Source organism: Pholis gunnellus (assembly GCF_910591455.1).
Source record: "Pholis gunnellus genome assembly, chromosome: 3".
NCBI classification, from domain to species: domain Eukaryota; kingdom Metazoa; phylum Chordata; class Actinopteri; order Perciformes; family Pholidae; genus Pholis; species Pholis gunnellus.
Window position 1 is genome coordinate 12,149,946 of NC_136529.1, and position 17,858 is coordinate 12,167,803.

The 17,858-nt window shown below is 41.0% G+C and overlaps 1 protein-coding gene across 1 annotated transcript; it reads left to right on the forward strand.

Annotated features, from left to right (window-relative positions):
* Positions 1-12,909: 12,909 nt before the first annotated feature.
* On the forward strand, positions 12,910-16,064 carry miip (migration and invasion inhibitory protein; the record flags this gene model as incomplete). The annotated part of the gene is made up of 9 exons (XM_079186305.1): positions 12,910-13,168; positions 13,280-13,482; positions 13,920-14,019; positions 14,113-14,224; positions 14,304-14,383; positions 14,480-14,606; positions 15,169-15,265; positions 15,407-15,526; positions 15,826-16,064. The coding sequence occupies 9 exons, from the start codon at positions 12,910-12,912 to the stop codon at positions 15,955-15,957; spliced, it is 1,230 nt and encodes a 409-aa protein (XP_079042431.1). The 3' UTR covers positions 15,958-16,064.
* Positions 16,065-17,858: the final 1,794 nt, after the last annotated feature.

Here is a 17,858-nt window from a genome sequence, read left to right on the forward strand (position 1 = left end):
TCCTTATTCTGACTTTTGTCTTTGTCATGTCAAATATTGGATACGTTTAGCTTCTCATGTTGTCTCAAAATACAAAAAAAACACACTGATCAAAGCCTGTGATGAGGCATCACCACTATATTTGTGATATACACAAGTCTATATTATCTCACTGAGACAAAAACGTTTTTTTCTAACAAGAAGACCTGTGGTTTAGGCCAATATGTTAATTATCATTGTCCATTTAGTAAAGGTACTTTGGTAGCTGTCCATCTATTTTGTTATCTAAGTTTACAATATATGTGTTAAATCACTCACTCTATCGGGGTTTAAGGTAAAAATGGTAGCAGGGGACGAACCCAAATGCAGTGAGCAGAGCAGAGCGCACAACAGACGAACCGACACTGAGACAGGGGACACACAGGGTTTAAATACACAGGGAAGGTGCAGGTGATTAGACACAGCAGGGTTCAATCAAGGGCGCGGCAGACAATCACACAGGCGGGAAACAAACAAGGGCAGGAAGTGAAGCGAACACAGGACACAAGAGGCAGGGAAAGTCAAAATAAAAGAGAAGAAACAATTAAATAAAACCCAAAACCATGAAACACTCACTCACTCAAGTGTATGAGTTGATTTAAGACATTGTCTCTCACTTTATCATTGCGCTCCATCTGTTGTTAATATGGATAAAGAGCTGTTGTGTATATTGAATGTGACATTTACTCTGGAAACTATTTGGGGAACAGTAAATGAACCATTAAACTCTATTGCTGTTTGAAATACTTCACACACCAGGCCTCTAGCCATAAGCCTACTTCAAGAGAGCTCATTTCTATGCATAATAATTATGTATGTGTGAACACAATATTGCAAATGAGCATTTGTGCAGGGGACAAAATGACAATCACCCGTGGCTTTCAGCGGCATTGCTTTGCATCTATTTACTCTGCAGCACCTGTTCCTCCATAACTAGCCCCATTGCCCTATCATTAAGGCCTGACAGGGGCCGGGCTGTAAATCAGAGGTTCACACTGCTGTGCCCCATTAGCCCTTCCTGATGAATACTCATGGGCACTTATCTGGCACTACAGTGATGAAGAGCAGGCAGGGGCTTGTTAGAGCTTCACTGACATCCTCAGCATCAGACAGCACGGAAATTGTCTCTGAGGCAAAACCCTGTTCTAGTGCATGAAAGTCAGGTCTCACATGGTGGAGAACTGAGCAATAATGTGCAGTGTACTGTGTCAATACAAAATTACTTGTCCAACAGGAAGAGTAATTCACATCTTTAAATGTCCTCAGATGTTATTAAGCTGTCCAGCATTCCTGTTTAATGTCTCCCTGTGTTATTAACACCCATTTCTATTTGTATTTATAAGCAACCACAAACCCATGCATGTAAAGTCCATGGCCTCTTTTCATTCCAAGAGGAAATGATAGAACCATTTCTTTTAAAGACACAAACATCCCAGACCCAATAGGGTCGGTGCTGGATCAAAGAAATTGTTGAAACAAAGTAGTTTGAGAAAACGTTACACAGCATTATAATACGTCTCACAGGAGCTATTTGGAGTGCAGATCCATTTGTTTAAAGCCCATTTTAAAACAGCAAAACACGAACAATAACACGTCAGACTCATATCCTAATATTTTAAGCATTGGTGATGTCATTATTATTATCATTATTATTGGTCTATCAATAATGCATTAATGCTACTGAATATCGTTTTATGTTATTAGTTGAAGGAGATAATACAAGAACAAAATTACAGATTGAAATATAGTATTTAGCACTGTCCTTTACTGTCTTTTTACCTGATGATGCACTGTTTTATTCTTTTATGTTGTCGATTTTTATTTTTTTATATAACGATAATTTCTATTTCATAGTTTTGTCAAAGAACTTTGTAACATTATTACAAACATGCTGTATAAAAAAGTACGATCATTATTATTATTAACATAAGTTGACTTTGAAGCTCTTTAGCTGTAATATGATTACTAACACACACAATACACACATATGTGTGTGCGTGTATATATATAGATATATAGATATAGATATGTACAGAAATATAAAATGATTGTAAAACAGTGAGTGATGTATAAAGAGGTAAAGTGACTGTGGTCTGTGGTATGAAGATGTCCCTGGGCCTGGTGGAACCAGATGCTGAAAAGAAGTCTGACTAATTAAATGCCATAAAATGGAAGAATTGAACGTAAACTCAGAACAAAATGAAAGATTGTAAACTGAAGTAGTTCATTTCATCTGTGTGAACTGAACTTTGAGCCAGCGCATCATCAGGGAAAAAGACAGTAAAGGACGGTGCTAAAGAAGCAGGGAATACTATATGTCAGTCTGCAATTTTTTGTATTCCATATCTGTTGTATCATCTCCTTCAACTAATAAAATAACATGATATTCAGCAACGTTAGTGCATTATTGATACACCATGGTGATAATAATAATAATAATAATCAACACTGATTCATTATAACATTGGTTTTAAATTGATTTCATCACTAGTCCCCAGGAGAAATGGGACTCAGTCTTCACTTGGGGAACCAACATCTGTAGAAGATCATGAGAACGCATACATTCTAAATTCAGACAGTTGGACAGATTTACATAAAAAACACAATCTAACTCTCTGTCAACAGTGAAAGATACTGATCCGATCAGTGACACTGATGATTTAGTTCAGCTCAAGGATTCTGTGTTCAAAATGTGGTCGTTCATGCACCGAGAGACTGACCTCAAACAACAATTTCCTGAATATGTTTCAACAAGACGAGTAAGGAAAGCACATTATATGAAGCATGAAACAAAGCATTGGCATGGTGTAACAGGGCAGAGGTTCAGTGTGTGAAAATAAAATCCATTTTCTGAAAGTGAATTCCAATCTGTACTAAATGTTTTCAGTTCTCCTTGTCTTAAGCACATTAGGAGTACATTCAGTGACTGGTACCGTTCTCTAAACTTGCTGCTCCAAACAAAACAAGGATTAACTCGCAGGTCATTCTGCCAACACACTTTCTGTTATTCAGTGCTTTGCTACTGACCATATGGCTTCAAGTCTATAATTATGACAGCATTCACTTATTACATGTACAAATGTCCAACCAGTGCAAAATCATAGAAAATATCTTATAAATCTATCCTGGGACTGCTGACAACTTGACACGAGTGATGCTTAAAGGCTGCAGTAGTTTCAGGTGGCTAACTTTAACCACCTTCACTTCAACAGGAATGTAATCTAAAGGATCCAGAGGCTTACCTTTGTCTGTGGATGGTAGAAGTCCCTGAGCCGTTGCCCCCCCTCCCACAGCGCGCTAATATCTCAAACACCCCTGCTGAGCATCCACTCAGAGCTGGTGTGTAGAGAAATGAGTCTGTGCTGCAGGTTGAAGGAGACGTTATCCAGCTCAGCGTGCTGCTCAGGGAATGAGTGAGGCAGCAGAGACAGAGGGAGAGCAAGAGATGGAAGGAGGGAGGGAGGGAAGGAGGGAGGGAAGGAGGGAGGGAGGGAGGGGAGGCAGATGGGAGGTGATAGTAGGCTACTGGATTGTTTTCGATTAAAGTAAATGTTGGGGATGTGTGTGTTATGCGGGGTTGAGGTGGATTATGATTTGTGTGGGTCAACATGATGTGTTACAGTGAGCATCAATTCCTCTTTTTCTCCCTGTGGAGTGTCCACAGCTGCTGAGAGAGGAGAGAACATTCTGGAAATCTTGCAGAGCGATAAGACAAACATGCTCTTAAAGCACTCTGGAGACAGATAATAGGAACAGAGTTCCTAAACCTTTTCAGCTGTTTCTATCATCCCTGCAGCCATACAAATTGTGGAGCTCTGCCCTCCTGTTATCATGAAAACAAGCACCACTCATCACTGTTGCCCTTGTCATCCCTCTCTCCTCTCAAGAAGAGAGCCGTCTTCAGGGAGATCTCTGCCCGAGGTGCTTCTAGGTGGGGATCTGAACCCTGGCCTGGTGTCAGATTGAAATGGCATGGTGCCAAGGCTCATTATCAGCCTGATTAACCACACTAATTAGCTGATAATGAAAAGGAAGAGTGTGTTTGGCTGACGCTCAGTTGCTCAGGTAGCTGATAGTGCTCAAGACAAGATGAGAGTCAACAAATGGAATGAATCGAACCCAAAATACAACATTTAATGTGTTAAAGATCCTTTTTGTTGCTCACATTCTCAAACCAAAGCACATGCAGCGTCATTCAATTTATTGACGATTAATGTCGCAGAAATGTTTCTAAGTGAAGAAGCTTGCAGACATTTAACAACAACGTGAGTGATGGAGTGCAACACGGCGGGGAGTCGAGGTTTGCAACAGACTTCATAATTTATTCATAGATTTTATTTAGCAGGAGGATGGTTCAGCTCACATAGTCATTGTGTAAAGTGCAATATGATTTATTACCATGATATACTGAAACCTGAATTTGATGTTCCGAGTCACAGGAATTGAGAAGTTAATTACACATCTGAAGGTTTATAATTACGAAGTAAATATCAGGGTGGAGGGGTGAAAATAACCAAAAATGTTTAGTTTTTTTAGGTTTTAGTCATTTCTTACATTCACAAGTTTGTGTGTTACTGTATTACATTTTGCAAGTGATCTGAGGTGTTCTGCTACATGTGTGTGGTTGTGTCAAATGTGTGTTGTGTTTTGACAAAATGAGCCCCGTTTTCAAAATCGTGCAGAACTTCAGGTTTGGATTGAGAAACCCACAGACTGCAGCGGAGTTCTTCCTTCATGGGCTTATGCATGTGTGGCTGCTGAAGGACTGCTGGGCATTCAAATCCTGTCTCAGCCCAACATGACCCAAGACTAAACCTTAGTGGGTTAGTCTCCTGTAACAGAGAAATCTTCTCTTATAATGCTCCAAAAGCATCAGGCAGAACCCTTATTTGCTATTCGTGTGGACACACCGAGCCAGTGTGTCCCCAGAACCCAGTTAAGCTCTCTCAGAAGTTTTTTGTGCCCAGGGAGAGATTGGAGCTATCCAGAGTTGTGAAGTCATTAAAGAGACTTCTGTGGAAGTGAACAGTCAGACATTTAAAGAGCTGATTGACACACGAAGAACGCAGACACTTGTTCAAAGCAGTTATGTTTCATCTCATTCCATCTGTGTCGAGGGAGATGAAAGACAATATCCCACAGCAGATGTCTACATAAAGACAAAAACAAGACCTGTTAAATGCTGTCGTCATAGACAACTTACTCCTTTTGTGCTTTGTCCCTGACAAGGTGAAAGTTGTTTATTTCAAAGTTACACTGGCAGGGTCGCCTCATAGTTCCTACCTCGTTGTCACTGGTAAGGGAGCGTGTTTTCCTCGTAAATGTTATGTGGAGGTTATTTCAGGCACCTTTGCAGACGCAGTTTGCAGCCGGATGCAAACCGGATGATCACACAAGGAAGAATTGTGTGCTCACCGTAGCTTGCAGCTTCAAGGTAGGCCATTCATGTTGGCATATATATTTGATCCAAAATGTCATCGCGTTCTGACCCTCAGGGCCACCGTAGTTAGCTGCATGTTTTTCGAAGACACTCAGCAGCAAGTCGTCTTTGCAATAAATCATTCAAACACTCGCTGTCTCCTTATAACTTCATCTGCATTTGGGTCTAATCCTGTAATTCCCTTGAATACAGCGATCATAAACATACATTTGACAATTTTGCAATCTTGGGACAAGCCCTATTTTGTGTTAAAGGATAATCACTTTGTTTATTAATCCTGCAGCTAACAAAAGGTCCCAAAATAAATCGAAACACTCACAGGTTTTAAATATAGTGTGCATCATATTCACCATTATTGGGACTCATTTATCTTCTAAGGTAAGTCACATGTGAGCACTGTCTTCAATGACTGCTCAAGGTCCACGTGTTGTCCCTCTGGGGAGAGATGTACTCACAGGAATCAGAAAAGGCTAAGAGAGCGCATGTAATCAAGCATAACAGTGTTAGGTCAACTTTCCGTCCCTCTGAACAATGAAGTCACCCAGCAAGCATTGTGGTAGGTACACTGCAAACAGGAGACGCATACACCTGCCCACGTGACTGCTGTAAAGAGCCATGAAATTAAAGTAAAATGCCTGATTTATGCTTCTAAAAGCTGCTTTATTTTAGTCCCAGTTCTCAGGACAGCGTCTGTTCTGACTAATGTCTTTCAACCTAATTCATTCAAAGTAAATGAAAATCAGTGCTTTAAAAGGGTTGGTCGCTTTGGTGTTCTTTCTTTCCCTTTTTCCTTTCAGAACGAGGCTGTACTGGTTAAGATCTTTCTCACATTTCCAGGAGTCACAACCTTTTGCTTTCTGCCAGTTGTGTTTTGGGCTTTCTGCTCTGTGTTGCACCATTGTCAGCAAATGTGTTGCCCATCACCTAACTTCAAACAAGCTGCAGGCAAACATCAAATCTTTGCTGCAGTTTCCAGTCTGGATATTGCATGTTACATACTCAAGTGCAGACAGTATCCTCTGTTTTTGCAAGACTCTAATTACAAGAGTCTAATTGCGTTTTAAGTAGGGAACTTCAAATTTGATTATTGGAGATTTATTTGCTGTGAGGCAGCGTATGTTTGTTCTCACACAGGCCATGAACAAATACTGGATTGCCTCGATGATTAGTAGATCTGATAAACAAGCTTGAAAGCTTTTTAATTAGAGCATTGATGATGAATGCCACTGTACGTATTTGATGGAGAAGGCTGCTCAACTTTGCTAAAAGCCTGTGGCAGAAAATATTGCTTGGAAACTGGAGGGAAGGATGTTGTTGTCGGATGACCATTTATATATTTCTGTCTCATAACGAACAATGATATCAAATTACAGGTTGCGCAACATGGACCCAATGGCTCTTTTCTCCGGTTCCAACAGAAGACGGCGTGTTCATATTTGTATCCAGATTAATGAATCAGCATTTAACACAGCTCTTCATTGCTATTGTTTTTGCTTTTGCCTGAAATCACTATTTTTGAGCTTGCGGTTCACAATAGTATTAATCACTGCTTTACATTCTCCTCTCCCTACATGTCAATTATGACTCGTGTAAAATGCTGTCGGATTAGACCGGCAGCCAGCTTAACCAGCCCAGAATATTTGAATTTTTAATTGCAGCGCTTTAAGCCAAGGCTGTTTTCGAGCCAGAAGCTTATTTATTGTGACGAGGTGATACTATCTTACATTTGTCCTTTTCTTACAAACACTAACAATGCTATAGTCTTGCTTATGTAAGGATGGTTTGCTGGATGAAATAGAGGCATTGATTGTTTGACGCAGGTGGCAGCTGAGGCAGTCTGTCTGTCTGTTTGACCAGACAGCGTCGGTCGTCCTTACACACTCTGTCAGCTCGGTGGCGTTCTGTTAGATTCATTGTCGTCCCTCAGCCCCCAAACAAAGGCTGAGGCCTATTAAAACAGATGCAGTAAATCGAAGGAGGAGAATATACCAGTTAATCACAGAGGAGCACACAGGTCATTAAGCACAGCAGTGACATAAAAGCCCTGACGTGAAGTCCCACTGCTGACTAACTCGGAGGAACCAGACCTGAAGCAAACCGCATGGTCTCTCTCCTCGTCTCATGAATCAGCGGCCATTAAATCACTGTTTCCAGGTGTGATGTGTTGAATTACGGGCAAACACATACAGCGTGATTGCTCTGGACATTTTCACTGCCATTTTCTTTTTTTTTCTACTCATTGAGGCCAAACCTGAGAGTGACTGAGCATAATGCTTTGGAACAACAACATCTAAAAACAGGCCGTTTTAAGAGGAGACTTGTCTACTTATGCAGGGCCTGCCATAGGGGAAATGTTAAGTGTGTATTAGTGTCAGTACATGTTTATGTGCACAAGTGTGGATGCTTACTACTCTCAGTAAACTTGATCCATAGTAGGTGGAATATACAGCTTGTTTCAAAAGTCTGGTCTCCGTTTGTGAATATTATCTGTCGCGTCCCAGAGACATTAAGAAGAGCAAATCGTTTTTTACTTTGTCAAACTACACGGAAATAATCGGGAAAATAATAACGAAAGGGGGAGCAATGAAAGCAGCATCATTTTCCTAGTTTGGAACAGACTGCACAACTATAAAAACGTAGTGGAAATAAAAGATTAACAGTACATGAAGCTCAAACCAGCCTTTGACTTCAGTAACATATTTAATGCCGGACTTTTACTTTTAATGGAATATTGTTACATTGTGATATTGCAACTTTACTTAAGTGATGGATCTGAATACTTCTTCCACCCCTGTTAAACGTGTTTTGTTGGTTGTCTCTGTTTTTCAAGCTCACAGCAGAGTTGCCCGTGGTGACAAATACAAACTGGATTGCTCTTATTCCAAACAACATCCTATTAACTCCAGATGAATCAGTCTCTTTGGTCACTGAAACGTGACAACAAACCCCCCTGGATGGGGTCTTTCACTCTCCAGCTGTCCTCAAGTTGTAGCAGCTAGGACAACGAGGTGGCAGGTCTAATCCTCCTTATCTTAATGGCATCCACCTCTATCTCTCTAGAGCGGTGGGGACAATCGACCCTTTCGCTTTCTTTATCAGCAAAAAACACTTCCACCCCCCCCACCCCCCCCCCCCCCCCATCCCCCCTTCTCTTTCAGATCCCCCCTTCCTCTCCATTAGACTCCTCGGCTGGTCTTTCGCTCTCTGATATTACCTCATCTTGTTGTGCTTTGTCACAGTCTTACCTAACTAGTATTTATTTGGAGATGCCTGGTTCCAGGAAAATATTAGAAGCTTGTTGGGAGACGTGGCTGCTGTTGAAAAGGACTAATGGCCCAATGTTTTTGACAGAATCACAAGCTCACACACGTGCACACACACACACACCCGCACACTGCACACAGGGTGAATGTCTACCTTGGCTCCGGGTTATTATCCTTTGCCTTCTCTTATTGCCACTGGGACAATTGCAGCTCTTCAACAAGGGAGTGAGGAGAGACTTTTCAGATCCGATAAAAAAGCAGAGATTGACCAGATCATGTGGTAATACCACGATTTATTTTCAAAACCCTCACACAGTGCGGTTTGTATAACCACAAACTCTGGTTTCCCAGGAAAATTACTCAACTTTAGGTTAGGGTAGACATTGTGTTTTAGCAGGTATACTTTTCAAAGTCAATATATACAAAAGAAAATCTGTGTGCTTTACTTTAACACAGTATTTACTAAGATGGATTTCTTACAGTTGGTTAACTTAAATAAAAACCAATAGCTTTGCCTAAATATAATTTCACTGCATTGTCTTGTAATTCTCAGTGTGTCTCTTTTTGTCCTCCACTGGTGATAGATTTCATTCTAACTCCAGAGTGAAACACATATTAGATACATACAGGCTAATAATCCTGACAATAATGATTTTGGGATGATTTGATACAAACCCCCAATTTTATACTGACTGAGGAGATAATTGTGTGTCCTGTTCAGCATGAATATCATGTCCTATTGAACACCACTCATCACTACATATAACTGCTTCATCAAATAACAATAAATGACACCAATATCAGACATTTAGAAAATGACTGCGATATATATACTGAGAATAACCCCCTAAATGGCCAGGTGAATATATAGGAGACCTGAGAATCTCACCTGTGTTTTCACATCAATTGGATGATCGATGACCTTGTGCTCTTAGGGGTTTTTTTTCCTTCCTTTTGAGTTATAGCTATTTCTGCACTTTGTTTGGGTGCAGTGACCTGTAAATACACAGAACAGGAGGAGAATTTATTTTAAATAATATATGATAGTATAGTAACGTTTAAGGTATGAAACATGAAGAGGAACTCTTCTGCCAATCTGTCTAAACTCTTCTCACTGGTTTGAGGTGATTGGGCTTCAGTTGAAAAAAGGTGATGTCATGAACATTCATGCCAATCTGATGGAAGATGTGGAGCTGTTTCCTGATGTTGTCAAGTCCCAGTCCAGATGAAGCTGGACTTTGTGATTAAGTGATACATTCCTCATAGACAATACACATGAATGAGATACTTAAGATTTGAAAACAATGTCTTCCACTTTAAGGCAATATTATGTAAAATATGTCTTGGGATTAAGCAGTTGGTACATTGTTCTGTCAGACTGCACGTAGATTTGAAAAGTCAGCTTTAGGTCTAACTAAACTACAGACCAAGCATACCTTTATTGTGCTGAAAAGGTTAGTTGTTTTTTTAAATGATTATACTGTTAGTACCATGAATGTACAATATAAGGCAAACAATACAATATAATTACACTGAACAAGACCGGACACAGAGACACACGACACGTCTCTCTACACAATATAACAAGACAAATGTAAAAATATTCATCGATGTGATTTATTTTTCAATTCTTTTTGGCACCTTTCTCCATAACACACCTTCTCATTTCCTCAAAATAATTGATCTTAGGTGAAATTTTGTTGTTTACTAGAAATATGAGTAATTCTACTTTTTTCTTGTTGTTTCTTGTTGTTTGTTGTTGATGTGTCCGTTATCTGTGCCTAATGAACGATGAAGCGTTCTGGCGGCAGGCAGTAATTGCTCGGAGCCCAACAGTGGGGGGTGTAATTAGAGGGACAGGGAGGAGTGTATGACTTCATGACTGCCACCGTTTAATGATAATGGGGTGCAACTCCACACTACTGTGGTCAACTAATCATACTGGACTGGCCTGGATGTCTCTCAATGCAAACGAGCCATGACTGGAATACTAAGCAGCAGCTCGCCCACGCGGTTCCACACCATTTGCTCCACGGGGGATCAGGCCTACGATTACGGCTGTGACCCTGCACCACCTGCGACACTGTCATTAGTGCCACCACGGATGGACAGGTTTTATGTAACTAAACTAATGTCATCCAGCCACCCAGCAGAGGCTAACTACTGTCGCCATTTCTACAAGCACAGGTTGTCCTCTAAGTGATACAATGGTGAGAAAATCAACATGTTGATTCACCAACCAACACAAAGCCTACTGTAAAAAGGAAATCAGCGAGAAATTATGTTTGTAATGGGGTGGGCAAAATATTAAAAACACCTCCCAATGTAATGTAGTTCAATTCAACCTCCACAATAAACACATAGTGAAACTAGAGACCATCTTGAGATGTGATCACACCAGCTGTGGTCTCAAATTGGGCCATGGGCCCTTTTCCCACTTCCCAGCTCTCTACTTGTAGCCCCCTCGCTAAGACCACACCCGTCTTTGAACTCGATCTTCATTTTGATCTCTACAGATCTGACACAACTGTAAAGTTTCGTGGCCAACAAATCTGTCCACAGACATATAAACACAAAGAACTCAAATCCGCCTCTGTGGTAGTTCATGCAGCTACAGTGGCCTCCAGGACCACATCTAACCATGACGACACACACACACACACACACACACACTGATTTACAAGGTGAAAACAAGAGCCACAAGCTGTTACGGCTGGAAACAACATCTCTCTGACGGTGTCAATCAGAACTGAACAGCATGATCTTTGTAGGTAGATTCTGCGGCTGAGCTTTTGCATTGCTTTGCATTAGATTTTACTGGTGCACCTCATGATAAAGTGGCGACTGACTGTAAGATTCAAAAGGCTGCACTGACAAAAGTTAAAATGCCTAAAATTGCCTTCTGATGGTGGATAACAAGTGAATAATATATAGTCATAAAGTATGACTTTAAATACTTATTCTCATAACTCTTTAAAATGTAAACCTCAACTGATCATGTCAACCTGGCTGATGTTGCTCCTGGGCTCATTATTTGTTTCCTGGCACCTCTTGCAGATGTCATTGTAGGAGTTTCCTCTTGGAAACTTCTGGCCTGAAGTTCAGTCCTTCTTTAATAATACCTACCTTGAGTTTAAGTCTGAATTACAGTATTTAACTATTTTGCTTCAGTTATTATTTAGATTTAGTCAGGCTCAGTTTTTATGAAATTTGTTGAAATTAATGTGAATTAATTTGACCTCGCATGATAAATAAACAATGTCATTTTGTGCATAGACTCAACAGCTCTCGTTATTAACAAATGGTTGAATGTAATTGAGTAAGTCGTAATTTACATTTTAAGAAAGCTATACTCAAGTACAATATACTTGATCTCGACTCCACTATGTTTCAGACTAAAATATTGTAGCTTACTTTGTATTTCCTTAACGGTTGTTTTTAGCTCTGCAGATTCAGATTTTACTACAACATGTCTAATCATCTGATGTAATATGTTCATGTATTCTATGTGATCTGACAACTTTACTTAAAATGCAGGACCTTACTTAAAGCAGTAAAGGATAAGGATGTCAATGTAATATATTTTCGATTTTCCAAATCTAATAATAGAACTAAATCCAACATCGACCTAGTCTGTGTCTCTGTCTGTGGCATTCAGTTCCAAGCCCATTGGCTCCTACACAAAATGTAAATCACATTGCCATTTTTAATGGTTGCTGGATAACACTGTGGCTCAGAGATATAAACTATATCAGGCTTTGGCCACAATACTTCATTCCAATGTTGGAATTTGAAGGCAATAAGAAAAATATAGATCACCAGACGACTGCTTGAATAGAATATGATTTACAATGTGGTATTTCTTTAACCGTGTTATTATCTAATCTGCAATCCTGCTCCAACTGTGTCCAGTCAGTGTCACTAGTTAAATAAACAGCGCCCTCTGGTGTTCAACATCATGTCCTGTAGCTTAAATCAAATGTGTGTCTGTCCCTTTAAGATAAAACCGTGGACAGTTGCAAAGCATGATGGGTAGAAGGTTCACAGCCAATCACATCATTGTTGTCAACGCGTTGTTAAGGAGCTGTGTGGTGGAGCCCAGTTTAAATCACAAAAGAGTAGGAAACATTCGCTTTTTGTTTCCCTCTCAGTTAAATAAACGTGATTTAAACGTGTTGTTTAAAAAAAATGTTCTCCGCCGACCGAGTGGACGTTTTACGAGAGCGTAACAAAGATTTATTGAACCGGTTGAAGCAGCAGCGAGAGACACTGGAGCGGCTCAGCGGCTGCAGTCAGAGCCGCAAGAGGGAGAGAGAGGACGAGGCTGAGGAGAGGAGGGAGAGAGAGGACGCGGCTGAGGAGAGAAGGGAGCCAGCACAGATCCTGACCGATGGAGACCGAGGTCGTGCCCGGGCCGCCCTCGCCAGACCTACAGTGAGATTTGCGGGTAAATAAAACCACAAAGAGAAGACAGAGGTTTGCTTATCACGCTACATTTCACCGCAAGCCTGTGTTGTGTATGTGATAAATACATCTGATCCCCCGGTGTCTCCATCAGATACGTGCGAGAGACAAAGAGGCGTCCGCAGCTCTATTTCAACACCGTCTTTGACCTCCAAACACAGAAGAGTGACTGCTGAACATACAGCACCATCAGGCCTGTTCAAAGACCGCAACAGACATCCTCTAGTCCACAGCAGGCTGCAGCATATGGACCCATCCACAGCCGAGTCCTGTCTAGTAAATCACAGCAAAGAACAGGTAGGAAAACATATCCTGCACACACTGTTTACTCACCCCCGTGTGCGCTGGAAACCCACTGCACCTGTCTCTGGAAGGGTTTCTAGCTAAATCTCTGTCTTGTTTTACACCTTGAAATAAGAATAAAATGGCCATCAGCATGATTCAGTTTATTTAAAGCCAAACAATTGCACTGTGAGTCCAAAAGCTCAATATAATCATTGTTATATCTCCTATATTTTCCTCACTGATCGTGCTCCGTTCACTCACATGAGCTACAGTGGTCTTTTGCCAGAGCACGGTTAAATAATAATTCTGAGGCTTTTTACGAAAGCTTTTGATGAACCTATGGCCCTGAAGGGTTTGGGAGGAGACGCAGGTGAAACAACAAGTAGTGAATTAAGTAGAACATGTTAACTTTCATACTCTGCTCCACTTGTTTGTTTTCGTCGAGGCAGGTTCGGAGTCAAGTCACATTTCAGTCGGATGAATGTGAAGAGACATCTGCCTCAGACAGGCATCGTTTGCAGCCACTACTCGGGTACGACTGGATAGCAGGTACGCCTTCTGGGTCTCTCTGTGTGCCTGGTTCTGTCTTATACACGCAGACGTCTAATAGAGCCCTAACAGGTGATGTGTGTTCCCTCCAAGGAGTCCTGGATGCCGAGGACTCCCTGATAGAGCGCTCTGACGAGTTCTTCGATGACCTGCACACGTTTCGATCGCTCAATAAAGACCAGTGTGTCCACAGCCCACAGGCGGAGTGAGTGCTTCCCCTTTGATTGCCTGGTTTGCCTGTGATTGATGATGGCTTCATTACATTACTATTAATTTGCTTATAGATTTCCTAAGGAGAACCATTCAGCCGTGCCGCTGCTCACTGACAGGAGCGGTCCGGAGGCTAACACGGATACACATCAATGTAAGAGGGGTCATTTATTTGAATAGCCTCGTCTCACTTTTCTTTTTATGACGGCTGACGCAATTCTCATCTCTGCTCGCTCATCTTTTTCTTCAGGTACGTTTTCTTACAGGATTAACAGCAGACTGTTCCCTGTCCCACTTCACTCTCAGGAGTGCTGCCCGGTGTGCAAAGAGCACAAATCCTCCCAGCCCCACACTGCTGCTGAACCGGCTCTCATCAGGTACTGATCGTGTTCACTGAAACTGCCTTTTCTGAACAGAAGAGCGCTCAACCCCTCAGTGAGGCTGAGATATTTCGTATTGTGTTATTTACATCTTGTAATCTGAAACAATTCCTGTCCCGGGCTTCACTTGTACCTCTGTGAATGTCACGGTCAAATATTGGTACCTATTGTTTTGTGTGTTTTCATTTCAACACGTTACAGCAGAATAAAAGGGCTCTGTACCAAGGCTGTGGGGTCAGTATCCTCGGGGATTCTCAGGAGTCACCCTTTCCCTTTTTGAGGAGGACTAATGTATCAGCTATTGCATAACAATTCAAAAATATCAAAAAACACACGAGTGGCGAGTGAGGCAAAATTGTGCGTCTGTTGAAAAATGCAGAAACGGGTTGGGTTGGACTTCAAATCAATACAATGCTTTTCACATTTTTTACCTTCATGTTTTTAAGATACAATCAACAATCAGTTTTAGTCAAGCTATATTAAAACCACCACGTTTTAGGACTGTAGCAGCATGTCTTTTGTCTCATGAGTTTTCTTTTTGTTTTCTTTAATTAATAAGGGTCAGCATCCCTCGCTCCACCCTCCTGCCACCCTACAAGTACAAAGCTCATCGGCGATGCAGCTTTGACCCTTCTGATAGTTTGGGGTTACCATCGGTGAGTACGGGACCCCACTGCATGACCATTTATCACTTCTTCGCTGTGCCGTTTACCCTCTTGAGATCTTCATGTAAACCTGATGTTTAGTTTAAGATTTTAAGTGTACTGATCTTCATGCATCTCTCTGGTCCTGTCCAGCACTGTCTCTCAGGCTGGTCGAACGTGGGTCAGAGCACGCTGCCGCCGCCCAGCAGCCTCGACCTGCGGGGCAGTCTGAATATGAAGAGCTCCACCGGGTCACAGCACGAGGAACTGGAGGTGACACACTGCAGGCCTCGTACTGTATCTCAAACTTAAATATTGTTGACCTTTTTCACAGGAGACATTGTGATATGTTATAGTCGGAAAAGCACATGTGCAACAGTCCCATTAAGTGTCCCAGTAAGAAATAAGAGTGAACCAGCATGGCACAATAGTAAGACCCTGGAACTGGCTTATCTAAATGTAATGCACTTGTTATTAATGTTATAAAACAGTGGAAAAGAAAAAGATCAATGTTGAATCTTGTGAGGACATACATGGCACAATTCTCATATGGTGGCTTTAATATTTTTCAGGACTTCTGTGCACCCAAAGTGTCCGTCAAAATCTCCGACCAGATCTCAGATGTGTCCCGTTTGGCTCGTCACAACTTCCAACACATCTCTTCCAAAACAAGACTAGGAAGCACGTTTCACCCTTTGCACTGACAAGCAACCAAAGGTCTATCTTGGGGTGATAATAGTGGTTCCTGAGACATTTGACACCACCCAAAATTATTTCCTTTTTTGTGCTCGTGTTTTGAGTCTCTGTATTGTATTTTTTTTTTTTTTATTGTTTTATTTCCATAAAATTTTATTTTCTCCATGAAACAAACAAACGGTGATCTCAAAAGATAATGCTTTGACATTTGTGCCTAATCTTCAGTAGGTTAATTTAAAACATGAGATTTCTTTTCTCTTCAAGATTTGAATGAGTTATAGAATGAAATGCAGCATGTGATTAATTAACAGGCAGCTTAATTACATGGGAATAATTGAGTACACGACATATTTCATGCTTGCATTATATTTGTCCCGATCTGAACAAATAATAAAAAGTTTGGACAGATTTAGACTTCACATGTGACTGTCAGCAGCCTCCTGGACATAAAGCAAGAGCTCACAGTGTTACGCCACCGCGGAGACAGTTTTAGAATCTACTTTGTCCATTTCACAACATTGAGGAAGTCATTTTGAATCCTCTCTGTTGCCCTTTACAGCTGTTTGCTTTGGCTCCCAGGTTTATGCATACTTCTGTTTTTAACTTCCTTTGACTCATCCTGACTGTGGGACAGAAAACACTGAGGCCGATGTACAAACTGTACAATGCGAGTCACAGGAAACCACAACCACCTATACTTAATGTCAAACACTTAAGCAATCCCAGCGTTGACACTTCAGTGTTTCCAGTTTCTGTCTTGCAGGCTAACATATTTAAAAAAAGTTAGATGGTATAAACAAAATGTTGGAGGGCACAAGGAAATGTAATTGTATTGTTATTTGTTGTTGTGAAGTTCAACATAGTCATATCTATTTGTTTTGTGTTCCTGTTGAGTGTTGTAGCTGCAATACTTTGATGTTGTGGCACAAACGGCTTGCTCATGAGCCGTGTGCTGTGTTCTGGCTGGCAGATCGTCATCTTAGAACAGAGTCGGCATCATGACATGAGAGCGAAGCTTTGTGTGAGATGAGGCTTTGTGATACTAAAATTTGAATTTTTACCACAGACAGTTGCGAAGGAAAATGTTGCTTCTGAAACTCATTATGTCGTCATCATCATCATATCTTCAAATACTCATGTGGCATGCATGTTTTTATGCTCTGCTCATTTTCATCGGTCAGCTATTAAACGTTGCAGCTTTTACCGTGAAACTACAACATCCGAGTGAGCGATCAATAAACTATTATCCAACACTGAAGACTCAGCAGTGATCAGATGATAAAATGGGGCTTACGTGGTAATTATCAAAGGGAGATCAACCAGGTGATTTACTGCAGATAATGGCCATACCAGTTTCTTCTTCACATTTTAGTTTTACTTCCTTTAAATCATAAATAATACCAGTCATTTTCTCAAAGCATGCTCTACTGTCTTAGAATAGAATTCAATGCATGTTTCTACCTCCAGACAGCCATTGGTTCCCATTTCACACAGTATAGAAATGAACAGGATTTGAAACATGCTTACATGAGACCAATAACACATCACCCACTGTGAACAGCACGCCTGCGTTTACTGCTTTCAGTTCAGTATAGCTATCTTCAGACTGATGTGATAAATATGCACCACGCAATACGCATTCAAGGATGTGACTTCAGCAAAAAAAAAGAATGTTCATATCTGCTTGAAGCCAGTTTCAAGTCTTATCATATAAAAATCGTAACCATTATGCAGTGCTTTTCGGAATTACTCAGCAGCAGCGTACAGTATACAAGATCAGTGAACTTGAAAGTAGGCCAAAGTAGATAATACAAGATAAAATAAAAAAGGTTTCACTTCTGCTGGTCATGTTTTATGCTGTAGCAACCAACCCAGTTAAACACTGAAGGTGTGACATTAAAAATCACCT